Below are 15466 nucleotides of genomic sequence, written 5' to 3'. Positions count from 1 at the left end.
ACATCCAGATCAACACTGTGTTCTAGAGGAGAGACTATATGGACATCCAGATCAACACTGTGTTCTAGAGGACAGAGACTGTGTGGACATCCAGATCAACACTGTGTTCTAGAGGAGAGACTGTGTGGACATCCAGATCAACACTGTGTTCTAGAGGAGAGAGACTGTGTGGACATCCAGATCAACACTGTGTTCTAGAGGAGAGACTGTGTGGACATCCAGATCAACACTGTGTTCTAGAGGAGAGAGACTGTGTGGACATCCAGATCAACACTGTGTTCTAGAGGAGAGACTGTGTGGACATCCAGATCAACACTGTGTTCTAGAGGAGAGAGACTGTGTGGACATCCAGATCAACACTGTGTTCTAGAGGAGAGAGACTGTGTGGACATCCAGATCAACACTGTGTTCTAGAGGAGAGACTATATGGACATCCAGATCAACACTGTGTTCTAGAGGAGAGAGACTGTGTGGACATCCAGATCAACACTGTGTTCTAGAGGAGAGACTGTGTGGACATCCAGATCAACACTGTGTTCTAGAGGAGAGACTGTGTGGACATCCAGATCAACACTGTGTTCAAGAGGAGAGAGACTGTGTGGACATCCAGATCAACACTGTGTTCTAGAGGAGAGACTGTGTGGACATCCAGATCAACACTGTGTTCTAGAGGAGAGACTGTGTGGACATCCAGATCAACACTGTGTTCAAGAGGAGAGAGACTGTGTGGACATCCAGATCAACACTGTGTTCTAGAGGAGAGACTGTGTGGACATCCAGATCAACACTGTGTTCTAGAGGAGAGACTGTGTGGACATCCAGATCAACACTGTGTTCTAGAGGAGAGAGACTGTGTGGACATCCAGATCAACACTGTGTTCTAGAGGAGAGACTGTGTGGACATCCAGATCAACACTGTGTTCTAGAGGAGAGAGACTGTGTGGACATCCAGATCAACACTGTGTTCTAGAGGAGAGAGACTGTGTGGACATCCAGATCAACACTGTGTTCTAGAGGAGAGACTGTGTGGACATCCAGATCAACACTGTGTTCTAGAGGAGAGAGACTGTGTGGACATCCAGATCAACACTGTGTTCTAGAGGAGAGACTGTGTGGACATCCAGATCAACACTGTGTTCTAGAGGAGAGACTGTGTGGACATCCAGATCAACACTGTGTTCTAGAGGAGAGACTGTGTGGACATCTAGATCAACACTGTGTTCTAGAGGAGAGACTGTGTGGACATCCAGATCAACACTGTGTTCTAGAGGAGAGAGACTGTGTGGACATCCAGATCAACACTGTGTTCTAGAGGAGAGACTGTGTGGACATCTAGATCAACACTGTGTTCTAGAGGAGAGACTGCGTGGACATCCAGATCAACACTGTGTTCTAGAGGAGAGACTGTGTGGACATCCAGATCAACACTGTGTTCTAGAGGAGAGACTGTGTGGACATCCAGATCAACACTGTGTTCTAGAGGAGAGACTGTGTGGACATCCAGATCAACACTGTGTTCTAGAGGAGAGACTGTGTGGACATCCAGATCAACACTGTGTTCTAGAGGAGAGACTGTGTGGACATCCAGATCAACACTGTGTTCTAGAGGAGAGAGACTGTGTGGACATCCAGATCAACACTGTGTTCTAGAGGAGAGACTGTGTGGACATCCAGATCAACACTGTGTTCTAGAGGAGAGAGACTGTGTGGACATCCAGATCAACACTGTGCTCTAGAGGAGAGACTGTGTGGACATCCAGATCAACACTGTGTTCTAGAGGAGAGAGACTGTGTGGACATCCAGATCAACACTGTGTTCTAGAGGAGAGACTATATGGACATCCAGATCAACACTGTGTTCTAGAGGACAGAGACTGTGTGGACATCCAGATCAACACTGTGTTCTAGAGGAGAGAGACTGTGTGGACATCCAGATCAACACTGTGTTCTAGAGGAGAGACTGTGTGGACATCCAGATCAACACTGTGTTCTAGAGGAGAGAGACTGTGTGGACATCCAGATCAACACTGTGTTCTAGAGGAGAGAGACTGTGTGGACATCCAGATCAACACTGTGTTCTAGAGGAGAGACTATATGGACATCCAGATCAACACTGTGTTCTAGAGGAGAGAGACTGTGTGGACATCCAGATCAACACTGTGTTCTAGAGGAGAGACTGTGTGGACATCCAGATCAACACTGTGTTCTAGAGGAGAGACTGTGTGGACATCCAGATCAACACTGTGTTCAAGAGGAGAGAGACTGTGTGGACATCCAGATCAACACTGTGTTCTAGAGGAGAGACTGTGTGGACATCCAGATCAACACTGTGTTCTAGAGGAGAGAGACTGTGTGGACATCCAGATCAACACTGTGTTCTAGAGGAGAGAGACTGTGTGGACATCCAGATCAACACTGTGTTCTAGAGGAGAGAGACTGTGTGGACATCCAGATCAACACTGTGTTCTAGAGGAGAGACTGTGTGGACATCCAGATCAACACTGTGTTCAAGAGGAGAGAGACTGTGTGGACATCCAGATCAACACTGTGTTCTAGAGGAGAGACTGTGTGGACATCCAGATCAACACTGTGTTCTAGAGGAGAGAGACTGTGTGGACATCCAGATCAACACTGCGTTCTAGAGGAGAGAGACTGTGTGGACATCCAGATCAACACTGTGTTCTAGAGGAGAGAGACTGTGTGGACATCCAGATCAACACTGTGTTCTAGAGGAGAGAGACTGTGTGGACATCCAGATCAACACTGTGTTCTAGAGGAGAGAGACTGTGTGGACATCCAGATCAACACTGTGTTCTAGAGGAGAGAGACTGTGTGGACATCCAGATCAACACTGTGTTCTAGAGGAGAGAGACTGTGTGGACATCCAGATCAACACTGTGTTCTAGAGGAGAGAGACTGTGTGGACATCCAGATCAACACTGTGTTCTAGAGGAGAGACTGTGTGGACATCCAGATCAACACTGTGTTCTAGAGGAGAGACTGTGTGGACATCCAGATCAACACTGTGTTCTAGAGGAGAGACTGTGTGGACATCCAGATCAACACTGTGTTCTAGAGGAGAGACTGTGTGGACATCCAGATCAACACTGTGTTCTAGAGGAGAGAGACTGTGTGGACATCCAGATCAACACTGTGTTCTAGAGGAGAGACTGTGTGGACATCTAGATCAACACTGTGTTCTAGAGGAGAGACTGCGTGGACATCCAGATCAACACTGTGTTCTAGAGGAGAGACTGTGTGGACATCCAGATCAACACTGTGTTCTAGAGGAGAGACTGTGTGGACATCCAGATCAACACTGTGTTCTAGAGGAGAGACTGTGTGGACATCCAGATCAACACTGTGTTCTAGAGGAGAGACTGTGTGGACATCCAGATCAACACTGTGTTCTAGAGGAGAGACTGTGTGGACATCCAGATCAACACTGTGTTCTAGAGGAGAGAGACTGTGTGGACATCCAGATCAACACTGTGTTCTAGAGGAGAGACTGTGTGGACATCCAGATCAACACTGTGCTCTAGAGGAGAGACTGTGTGGACATCCAGATCAACACTGTGTTCTAGAGGAGAGAGACTGTGTGTGTTTGTTGAGGAGGGCCTGGCTATGTGCAACCTGCTGAGGAGATGAGGCAATGCCTTCTGCTGCTTCACACACACACACCATGCCACAATTACTGTACCAGTGTGTACGCGGGCCCCTGCACCTGGCCGTTAGGGGCCCCGAGTGACAGACTCTTGATGCAGGCAACAGATGGTAGAGGAAGAACAACACCAGACAGATTATGAGGTTGCACACACACACACACACATATTTCGGCACAATTGGGTCCAGTAGGGCGAATGGGTGTGTGTTTCATTGTGTGTGTACGTGTGCAGGGTTAGAGTGGCGGGTGCTCAGCTCTAACTGTAACGGGGGAATGTACCAACAGGGGGGCTGAAACACACAAACACACTAGTATGCACGAGTGCACACAAGCAAAGACACACACAGGTCTTTGATTTAATCTGCTCTCTGCGGCCCCTGTTGTGTGCATCCCTTCAGTTACTTATCTTTACAGGGGCCTTTGTCTCACTGCTGTGTGTGTGTTTGTGAGTGAGTGAGTGAGTGAGTGAGTGAGTGAGTGAGTGAGTGAGTGAGAGAGAGAGAGAGCTTTTGTCATTGCGCTCCATGAAGCGTGTCAGTGGGCCTCACCTACATTAGCCTGAATGAATGAACACACACACACACACACACACACACACACACACACACACACACACCAGATGCTAGTCCCTGAACTACAACACAATGGGAGGAAAAAAGTTATTGTCACAACCTCTTTCTCATGCTAATCTAATGTAAGTCCATAACATGGCTAACACAACAATACAACACTCACAGAAGAGCTCTCTGTCACTAAACACTATTCATATGTTAAATAAATATGAAGTCCATAGCAAATCAATGATAAACTAAATGCTAACAGTAGCTTGCATCTAATTTAAATAGACTAGATGTATAGAAAGATTTAGATAGTATCAAGGTGGAGTCTACTAAAACCCCATTGTTATCGTCTATGGAGTAACTATCTATGTTCTAATGATTGTCTATGGAGTAACTATCTATGTTGTCAAGATTGTCTATGGAGTAACTATGTTGTCACGATTGTCTATGGAGTAACTATCTATGTTGTCATGACTGTCTATGGAGTAACTTTCCATGTTGTCATGATTGTCTATGGAGTAACTATCTATGTTGTCATGACTGTCTATGGAGTAACTATCTATGTTGTCATGACTGTCTATGGAGTAACTATCTACGTTGTCATGACTGTCTATGGAGTAACTATCTATGTTGTCATGATTGTCTATGGAGTAACTATCTACGTTGTCATGATTGTCTATGGAGTAACTAACTATCTATGTTGCCATGATTGTCTATGGAGTAACTATCTACGTTGTCATGATTGTCTATGGAGTAACTAACTATCTATGTTGTCATGATTGTCTATGGAGTAACTATCTACATTGTCATGATTGTCTATGGAGTAACTATCTACGTTGTCATGATTGTCTATGGAGTAACTATCTACGTTGTCATGATTGTCTATGGAGTAACTATCTATGTTGTCATGACTGTCTATGGAGTAACTATCTATGTTGTCATGACTGTCTATGGAGTAACTATCTATGTTGTCATGACTGTCTATGGAGTAACTATCTATGTTGTCATGACTGTCTATGGAGTAACTATCTAACTGCTGCAGATAATGACAGAGAAACGTAAATTAAACCGGACAGACGTGTTTTAATGAAGCTCACACATAAAGGCTGACAACAATGTGCTAGTAGGGGGTGGGTGTGTGGAGCAACGGGGGAATCTAATACTGAGTGACATGCTGTGTGTTGTAATGAATTTGCATAGCGTGTGTGTCGCATCTAGTTTCAGGTTTCAAGGTTTATTCGCCATGTGCCGAGGATACAACAGCTGTAAAACAATACAGTAACATACTTACCTTGAGAGCTCTTTCCCAACAGCATTTATTATAAAAATAATAATATAGATAATAATAACAAATAAAAGCAGTGTGTGTGTGGTGTCTCTTCTTCCTGGCAGTGTGACATCAAGTCAGACCGTAAAGCTGTTCACTAGGCTTGTGTGTGTGTGTGAGAGACACCGGGCTGCACACGCTCATTAACAATGTCCGGCTCTCTCGGCCAATTAAATTAGCCGACCTTGAACAATAACCACTTAAACCCCCAGACAGACAGGAGCACACACACACACACACACACACACACACACACACACACACACACACACACACAATAAGAAACACGTAATACACATACCCATGACATAGATACAGTGGGGTCTGAAATGATTGACCCCCTTGATAAAGATGAGCAGAAATGTCTGCATAAAATAAAGGATAAAACTACAGTACATTGTATTAGAGAGGTTGAGAGGTACCCAGACTTTCAAAATGTCATACTGTTCTTCTGCCATCCTGGGATTTACGTAATTACCGGCATAGCACACAAAGGGGCACTAAAAACAAAAAGCCCATTGGAATGCTAACAAAATTAGCACAAGTAATAGCGAAATCACATATACCTTGTTAGGTAAAAGCTAACAAGCAAAAATGAACAAACTAATTGCAAAGACAAACAAATCCAGCTCATAAAGGTATACAAGTATAGCTAGTAGTTACCGAATGTCATTTTCGGTGAATGTGGACATTTACAAGCGTAGGTGAACGAGAGAAATTGTGCAAATGAACCAAATGTTATGATGCATGTTTTTCTGAAGGAAAAGCATCATGTGTGCACGGAGCAGAGTGGGGAAGAATGGAGGATGGAACAAACGCTAGTAGGAAGCACAGGGGGAAAAATGGCTGCTGTACAGAACTCCGATAACAGAGCTCTCAGACTTCTAAAACACGGTAGAAAGCAGTTCTAATATATCTGATGGAAACATTTAGTAGTGAATGAATACAAGTGTAACTTGATCACCTCATGTCTGCCACCCAACAGAGAGACTGATAGATATCGACGGCTTTGGACTCAGCAGCTCCGCTTTCTCTTGTTTTTTGCTCTTTACAACAAACACGTGACTGGCTCAACTGTTCTAGGAACTGTAAAACAATGTGACTGGCTCAACTGTTCTAGGAACTGTAAAACAATGTGACAGGTGAAATGAAGAACGAGATCTGCTTTATCTCCTAACGTATTGCACAAGTTGACTGCAGGTATTGACTTAAAAGTAACTACAAATATTCACATTCATTGAAAAACTCCAAATAACTATTATTGAAGGTATTAAGAAACCATCCACTGGCTTTCTTTGCAAACATTGTTTTGTGAAATTATATTATTTTATACTAATACCATTGGTCAAAGAAAGAGACCCTGTTTTCCATACCTCACCTTGTGAGGATAACGACACGGAGCCCATTTCTAAAATGTTTGAGGAGATGGAGAACACATTGGGAGGGATCTTAGACCATTCCTCCATACAGAATCCTTCCAGATCCTGGATATCCTTAATCTGCGCTTATGGACTGCCCTCTTCAATACAAACCACTGGTTTTTAATGGGGTTAAAGTCTGGAGAATGATGGCCATCTCAAAATGTTGATTTTGGGGCCAATGAACCATTTCTTCATGGACTTTGATTTTCTGCTTGGGGTTATTGTCTTGCTCGAAGATCCACTTGTGGCCAAGTTTCAGTTTCAGCCTCCTAGCAGAGGCAACCAGATTTAGCAAAAATCATGATGCTGTTGACCTTAACAAGGGCCCCAGGACCAGTGGAAGCAGAATATCCCCATAACATCAATGATCCACCACAATATTTTACAGTAGGTATGGGGTTCTGCTTATTCGTTCTCATTTCAACACCAAACACAACACAGGTGTGCGTGGCCAAAGAGCTCACACATAACTGAAGACAGACACAGATATTTGAATAAAAATTAAAATATGGGTGCTAAAATCATCCACGCCAGTTCGGTTGCTTATTGTAAGGGCACCTCAGATTCAGGCCTCCCAAAACTACTTTTAGCAAGGGCTCCGGTCGAAAGTAGTGCTCTATTTAGGGATTAGAGAATAGAGTTACCAGGACAAAACTAGTGTACTATATAAGGAATAGGGTTCCCAGGTCAAAACTAGTACACATTGAAAAGACAGTTGTTTGAGGTTTCAGTGTCTATAGTCCACAAGTTCAGAAAAGGTCTAATGAACTGACCTGCCTACAGAGACACATTTTCAGACCGGATACCTGTTTTTTGGTTACAGGGTCTGTGAAAAAAACTTGACTTGGTTTTGAGGTGGGTTTTATACCATGTTTTTGACCACTTACAACACACATATAAACAACGTATTTTATATTTAACTAGGCACGACAGATTCTTACCTTGTCAGCTCAGGGATTCGATCTAGCAACCTTTCAGTTACTGGCCTAACACTCTAACCTCTAGGCTACCTGCTGGTTACTGGCCCAACACTCTAACCACTAGGCTACCTGCTGGTTACTGGCCCAACACTCTAAACACTAGGCTACCTGCTGGTTACTGGCCCAACACTCTAACCACTAGGCTACCTGCTGGTTACTGGCCCAATGCTCTAACCACTAGGCTACCTGCTGGTTACTGACCCAACACTCTAACCACTAGGCTACCTGCTGGTTACTGACCCAACACTCTAACCACTAGGCTACCTGCTGGTTACTGGCCCAACACTCGAACCACTAGGCTACCTGCTGGTTACTGGCCCAACACTCTAACCACTAGGCTACCTGCTGGTTACTGTCCCAACGCTCTAACCACTAGGCTACCTGCTGGTTACTGGCCCAACGCTCTAACCACTAGACTACCTGCTGGTTACTGGCCCAACGCTCTAACCACTAGGCTACCTGCTGTCTACTGGCCCAACGCTCTAACCACTAGGCTACCTGCTGGTTACTGTCCCAACACTCTAACCACTAGGCTACCTGCTGGTTACTGGCCCAACGCTCTAACCACTAGGCTACCTGCTGGTTACTGGCCCAATGCTCTAACCACTAGGCTACCTGCTGGTTACTGGCCCAACACTCTAACCACTAGGCTACCTGCTGGTTACTGGCCCAATGCTCTAACCACTAGGCTACCTGCTGGTTACTGGCCCAACGCTCTAACCACTAGGCTACCTGTTGGTTACTGGCCCAATGCTCTAACCACTAGGCTACCTGCTGGTTACTGGCCCAACGCTCTAACCACTAGGCTACCTGCTGGTTACTGGTCCAACTCTCTAACCACTAGGCTACCTGCTGGTTACTGGCCCAACACTCTAACCACTAGGCTACCTGCTGGTTACTGGCCCAACACTCTAACCACTAGGCTACCTGCTGGTTACTGGCCCAACACTCTAACCACTAGGCTACCTGCTGGTTACTGGCCCAACACTCTAACCACTAGGCTACCTGCTGGTTACTGGCCTAACACTCTAACCACTAGGCTACCTGCTGGTTACTGGCCCAACACTCTAACCACTAGGCTACCTGCTGGTTACTGGCCCAACACTCGAACCACTAGGCTACCTGCTGGTTACTGGCCCAACACTCTAACCACTAGGCTACCTGCTGGTTACTGTCTCAACGCTCTAACCACTAGGCTACCTGCTGGTTACTGGCCCAACGCTCTAACCACTAGGCTACCTGCTGGTTACTGGTCCAACGCTCTAACCACTAGGCTACCTGCTGGTTACTGGCCCAATGCTCTAACCACTAGGCTACCTGCTGGTTACTGGCCCAACGCTCTAACCACTAGGCTACATGCTGGTTACTGGCCCAACACTCTAACCACTAGGCTACCTGCTGGTTACTGGCCTAACACTCTAACCACTATGCTACCTGCTGGTTACTGGCCCAACGCTCTAACCACTAGGCTACCTGCTGGTTACTGGCCCAACACTCTAACCACTAGGCTACCTGCTGGTTACTGGCCTAACACTCTAACCACTATGCTACCTGCTGGTTACTGGCCCAACACTCGAACCACTAGGCTACCTGCTGGTTACTGGCCCAACACTCGAACCACTAGGCTACCTGCTGGTTACTGTCCCAACGCTCTAACCACTAGGCTACCTGCTGGTTACTGGCCCAACACTCTAACCACTAGGCTACCTGCTGGTTACTGGCCCAATGCTCTAACCACTAGGCTACCTGCTGGTTACTGGCCCAACACTCTAACCACTAGGCTACCTGCTGGTTACTGGCCCAACACTCTAACCACTAGGCTACCTGCTGGTTACTGTCCCAACGCTCTAACCACTAGGCTACCTGCTGGTTACTGGCCCAACACTCTAACCACTAGGCTACCTGCTGGTTACTGGCCCAATGCTCTAACCACTAGGCTACCTGCTGGTTACTGGCCCAACGCTCTAACCACTAGGCTACCTGCTGGTTACTGGCCCAAAACTCCTAACCACTAGGCTACCTGCTGGTTACTGGTCCAAAGCTCTAACCACTAGGCTACCTGCTGGTTACTGGCCCAACGCTCTAAACACTAGACTACCTGCTGGTTACTGGCCCAATGCTCTAACCACTAGGCTACCTGCTGGTTACTGGCCCAACGCTCTAACCACTAGGCTAACTGCTGGTTACTGTCCCAACGCTCTAACCACTAGGCTACCTGCTGGTTACTGGCCCAACGCTCTAACCACTAGGCTACCTGCTGGTTACTGGCCCAATGCTCTAACCACTAGGCTACCTGCTGGTTACTGGCCCAACACTCTAACCACTAGGCTACCTGCTGGTTACTGGCCCAATGCTCTAACCACTAGGCTACCTGCTGGTTACTGGCCCAACGCTCTAACCACTAGGCTACCTGCTGATTACTGGCCCAATGCTCTAACCACTAGGCTACCTGCTGGTTACTGGCCCAACGCTCTAACCACTAGGCTACCTGCTGGTTACTGGTCCAACGCTCTAACCACTAGGCTACCTGCTGGTTACTGGCCTAACACTCTAACCACTAGGCTACCTGCTGGTTACTGGTCCAACGCTCTAACCACTAGGCTACCTGCTGGTTACTGGCCCAATGCTCTAACCACTAGGCTACCTGCTGGTTACTGGCCCAATGCTCTAACCACTAGGCTACCTGCTGGTTACTGGCCCAATGCTCTAACCACTAGGCTACCTGCTGGTTACTGGCCCAACGCTCTAACCACTAGGCTACATGCTGGTTACTGGCCCAATGCTCTAACCACTAGCCTACCTGCTGGTTACTGGCCCAGCACTCTAACCACTAGGCTACCTGCTGGTTACTGGTCCAACGCTCTAACCACTAGGCTACCTGCTGGTTACTGGCCCAACGCTCTAACCACTAGGCTACCTGCTGGTTACTGGCCCAATGCTCTAACCACTAGGCTACCTGCTGTTTACTGGCCCAACACTCTAACCACTAGGCTACCTGCTGGTTACTGGCCCAACACTCTAACCACTAGGCTACCTGCTGGTTACTGGCCCAACACTCTAACCACTAGGCTACCTGCTGGTTACTGGCCAAACACTCTAACCGCTAGGCTACCTGCTGGTTACTGGCCCAACGCTCTAACCGCTAGGCTACCTGCTGGTTACTGGCCCAACGCTCTAACCGCTAGGCCACCTGCTGGTTACTGGCCCAACGCTCTAACCACTAGGCTACCTGCTGGTTACTGGCCCAACACTCTAACCACTAGGCTACCTGCTGGTTACTGGCCCAACACTCTAACCACTAGGCTACCTGCTGGTTACTGGCCCAACACTCTAACCACTAGGCTACCTGCTGGTTACTGGCCCAACACTCTAACCACTAGGCTACCTGCTGGTTACTGGTCCAACACTCTAACCACTAGGCTACCTGCTGGTTACTGGCCCAATGCTCTAACCACTAGGCTACCTGATGGTTACTGGCCCAATGCTCTAACCACTAGGCTACCTGCTGGTTACTGGCCCAACGCTCTAACCACTAGGCTACATGCTGGTTACTGGCCCAATGCTCTAACCACTAGCCTACCTGCTGGTTACTGGCCCAGCACTCTAACCACTAGGCTACCTGCTGGTTACTGGTCCAACGCTCTAAACACTAGGCTACCTGCTGGTTACTGGCCCAACGCTCTAACCACTAGGCTACCTGCTGGTTACTGGCCCAATGCTCTAACCGCTAGGCTACCTGCTGTTTACTGGCCCAACACTCTAACCACTAGGCTACCTGCTGGTTACTGGCCCAACACTCTAACCACTAGGCTACCTGCTGGTTACTGGCCCAACACTCTAACCACTAGGCTACCTGCTGGTTACTGGCCCAACACTCTAACCACTAGGCTACCTGCTGGTTACTGGCCCAACGCTCTAACCGCTAGGCCACCTGCTGGTTACTGGCCCAACGCTCTAACCACTAGGCTACCTGCTGGTTACTGGCCCAACACTCTAACCACTAGGCTACCTGCTGGTTACTGGCCCAACACTCTAACCACTAGGCTACCTGCTGGTTACTGGTCCAACACTCTAACCACTAGGCTACCTGCTGGTTACTGGCCCAACGCTCTAACCACTAGGCTACCTGCTGGTTACTGGCCCAACACTCTAACCACTAGGCTACCTGCTGGTTACTGTCCCAACACTCTAACCACTAGGCTACCTGCTGGTTACTGGTCCAACACTCTAACCACTAGGCTACCTGCTGGTTACTGGCCCAATGCTCTAACCACTAGGCTACCTGCTGGTTACTGGCCCAATGCTCTAACCACTAGGCTACCTGCTGGTTACTGGCCCAACGCTCTAACCACTAGGCTACATGCTGGTTACTGGCCCAATGCTCTAACCACTAGCCTACCTGCTGGTTACTGGCCCAGCACTCTAACCACTAGGCTACCTGCTGGTTACTGGTCCAACGCTCTAACCACTAGGCTACCTGCTGGTTACTGGCCCAACGCTCTAACCACTAGGCTACCTGCTGGTTACTGGCCCAATGCTCTAACCACTAGGCTACCTGCTGGTTACTGGCCCAACACTCTAACCACTAGGCTACCTGCTGGTTACTGTCCCAACACTCTAACCACTAGGCTACCTGCTGGTTACTGGCCCAACACTCTAACCACTAGGCTACCTGCTGGTTACTGGCCCAACACTCTAACCACTAGGCTACCTGCTGGTTACTGGCCCAACGCTCTAACCGCTAGGCCACCTGCTGGTTACTGGCCCAACGCTCTAACCACTAGGCTACCTGCTGGTTACTGGCCCAACACTCTAACCACTAGGCTACCTGCTGGTTACTGGCCCAACACTCTAACCACTAGGCTACCTGCTGGTTACTGGCCCAACGCTCTAACCACTAGGCTACCTGCTGGTTACTGGTCCAACACTCTAACCACTAGGCTACCTGCTGGTTACTGGCCCAACGCTCTAACCACTAGGCTACCTGCTGGTTACTGGCCCAACACTCTAACCACTAGGCTACCTGCTGGTTACTGTCCCAACACTCTAACCACTAGGCTACCTGCTGGTTACTGGTCCAACGCTCTAACCACTAGGCTACCTGCCCCAAAACAAGAAGGTATACAGAAGGTGGTAAAGAAGTGGGACTTTTTCTGTATATAAAAAGGGTATAATAAGGATGAGCCAGAGATTGTCAGAGAAGTCATGTATTGATGTCAATGGGAGACTAGTTAGGATTCACCTCATACTGGAACTAATAGGGAACAGGGCTATGAGTTCTAGAGACAAGGGTGAAATAAAAACTGATCCTAGTTCAGCATTGTGATTTCCTTTATTTATTCATTAATGAAAAACCATTAAATTATTAAGAGCTAAAAATACAAGCACCTGTTTTCAGACTGATGAGTTGCAGCTCACAACCCCCCCACGGAGTGAGCCTTGCATGTGTTTTTGTCTGTGTGTGTGTGTGCGCGTGTGTGTGTTGTATGCCTGCTGTGTGTGTGTCTGCACAAGAATGGACACGACAGGGTGTATGTGTGAGCGCGCCTCACCTCCCAGTGGCTGAAGACCAGTTGTGGACTAGCCAATCCACTGGTTCTCTTGCGTATCTCATCAGCGAATCCGAAGCTCTCGGCCACAGGAAGGACGGCCTTGATGATGAACATCTCCGTCCCCTCCTTCATCTCCTCCTGTAACACTCGGCCCTCCCTCTTCCCCAGGACCCCGTACACACGACCTGGACACACACACACACACGATAATTAGTAGAAGTGGCTTAATGTGTACTCTGACCATGTATACAGTGTGGCCAGCTATATACAATCTAATCAAATGATTGTGTGTGTGAATCGATGTGGTCAATCTAATCCAACTATGTATACAATCTATTTATGCATGATCTTATCCAACTATTGATTAAATGTAAATAATGGACACGATGTAATGAAAGTATTGATGAAGTCTATTTCTACACTAAATGTTATGCAACCAACATCTACTATAATATACATCATGGAATTAACATATGGATCACATTCATCGATACTAATGAAACTAAGTTCTCCTAATGGGGGTATATAGAGTGGAAGGCATTGGTATTCACAACAGGCTAGTAGGAGAGCTTGACAAACGCCACATTTAAAGGGATGCTAGCGTTGCAGAAGTGAGTAAAAAGTCATACTGTTTCTGAAATGGGCTCATAATAACACACTTCATTCTGGTGTTGATTTGGCTGGCTGTAAATGGATGTGACTGCTAAACGTGCTGTTAAGATATGGTTTATTGATTATCCATAACAGAAGTTGGGCAAGGCTCATTTGAATCTGAATGATGACCAAAATAAGTGCACTATACAGGGAATGGGGTGCCATTTGGGACCAACTTAGAAAACAAGAGTTGATCACTGACACTACAAAGACAAATATTAGAATAGTTCTCGAGCATAGATAGTAATAATGAGGGTTGTCAAATCACATGTTATTGGTCACATACACACATTTAGCAGATGTTATTGTGGGTGTAGCGAAATGTTTGTGTTTCAAGCTCCAACAGTGCAGTAATATCTAACAATTCACAACAATACACACAAATCTAAAGTAAAATAATGGAGTTAAGAAGTATATCAATATTAGGACGAGTAATGTTGGAGTGGCATTGACTAAATACAGTAGAATAGAATACAGTACATACATATGAGATGAGTAAAGCATTATGTAAACATGATTAAAGTGTTCCATTATTAAAGTGGCCAGTGTATATGGAGCAGCAGCCTCTAAGGTGCGGGGTTGAGTAACCGGGTGGTAGCCGGCTAGTGATGGCTATTTAAATATCAACCAATACTGTTGAGTAACCGGGTGGTAGCCGGCTAGTGATGGCTATTTAAATATCAACCAATATCTTTTCTCTGTGTTTCAGTGGACGAGGTAAGAGCTGTGTTCCTACACCGGGGATGGGATAATATACCAGTCCGATGGACTCCTATCACACTAGAATGGGAGTTGTGTGCAGCAACTCACCCTCCACCTGGTGTAACATTCTTGGTAGTTTAGTTGTCATGTTGTGGCTTGAATGTCCTGACAAGTTGTATCACAGTCATTTGTATCTGAATAGAAGCTGCTATAATAATTCCCTCAACCTCCTCCTGTGTGGTTTAGAATGCAGTAATGCCTCCAGGAAAGATTGAAGAAGCAGATTTGAAGGTGTGTGTGTTGTGTTTTAGCTATTTACCTAAGATCTCAGTGGTTAGTTTGTGTTTTGCCCAGCATGTGTTCTATCGTGTGTGTGTGTGTGTGTCTGTGTGTTATATTGTGTGTATTATATTGTGTGTGTGTCTGTGTGTTATATTGTGTGTATTATATTGTGTGTGGGTGTCTGTGTGTTATATTGTGCGTGTGTGTGTCCGTGTGTTATATTGTGTGTGTGTTTGTCCGTGTGTTATATTGTGTGTGTGTGTGTCCGTGTGTTATATTGTGTGTGTTATAGTATTTGTGTCCATGTGATATATTGTGTGTCCG

The 15466-nt window shown here is 46.7% G+C and overlaps 1 protein-coding gene across 4 annotated transcripts in view; it reads right to left on the bottom strand.

Annotated features, from left to right (window-relative positions):
• The window catches only part of LOC110506168 (elongation factor-like GTPase 1), a 102117-nt gene that overhangs the window by 2674 nt on the left and 83977 nt on the right, over positions 1 to 15466 (bottom strand). For all 4 annotated transcript variants that reach the window (XM_036981202.1, XM_036981204.1, XM_036981201.1 and 1 more), the window contains exon 22: positions 13505 to 13689. In XM_036981202.1, coding sequence (XP_036837097.1) covers positions 13505 to 13689 — 185 coding nt within the window. The remainder of the gene's footprint in view (positions 1 to 13504; positions 13690 to 15466) is intronic.

Source organism: Oncorhynchus mykiss, chromosome 6 (genome assembly GCF_013265735.2).
Source record: "Oncorhynchus mykiss isolate Arlee chromosome 6, USDA_OmykA_1.1, whole genome shotgun sequence".
NCBI classification, from domain to species: Eukaryota; Metazoa; Chordata; class Actinopteri; order Salmoniformes; family Salmonidae; genus Oncorhynchus; species Oncorhynchus mykiss.
Note: the sequence above shows the minus strand (reverse complement) of the source record. Positions and strands in the feature narration are given on the sequence as shown.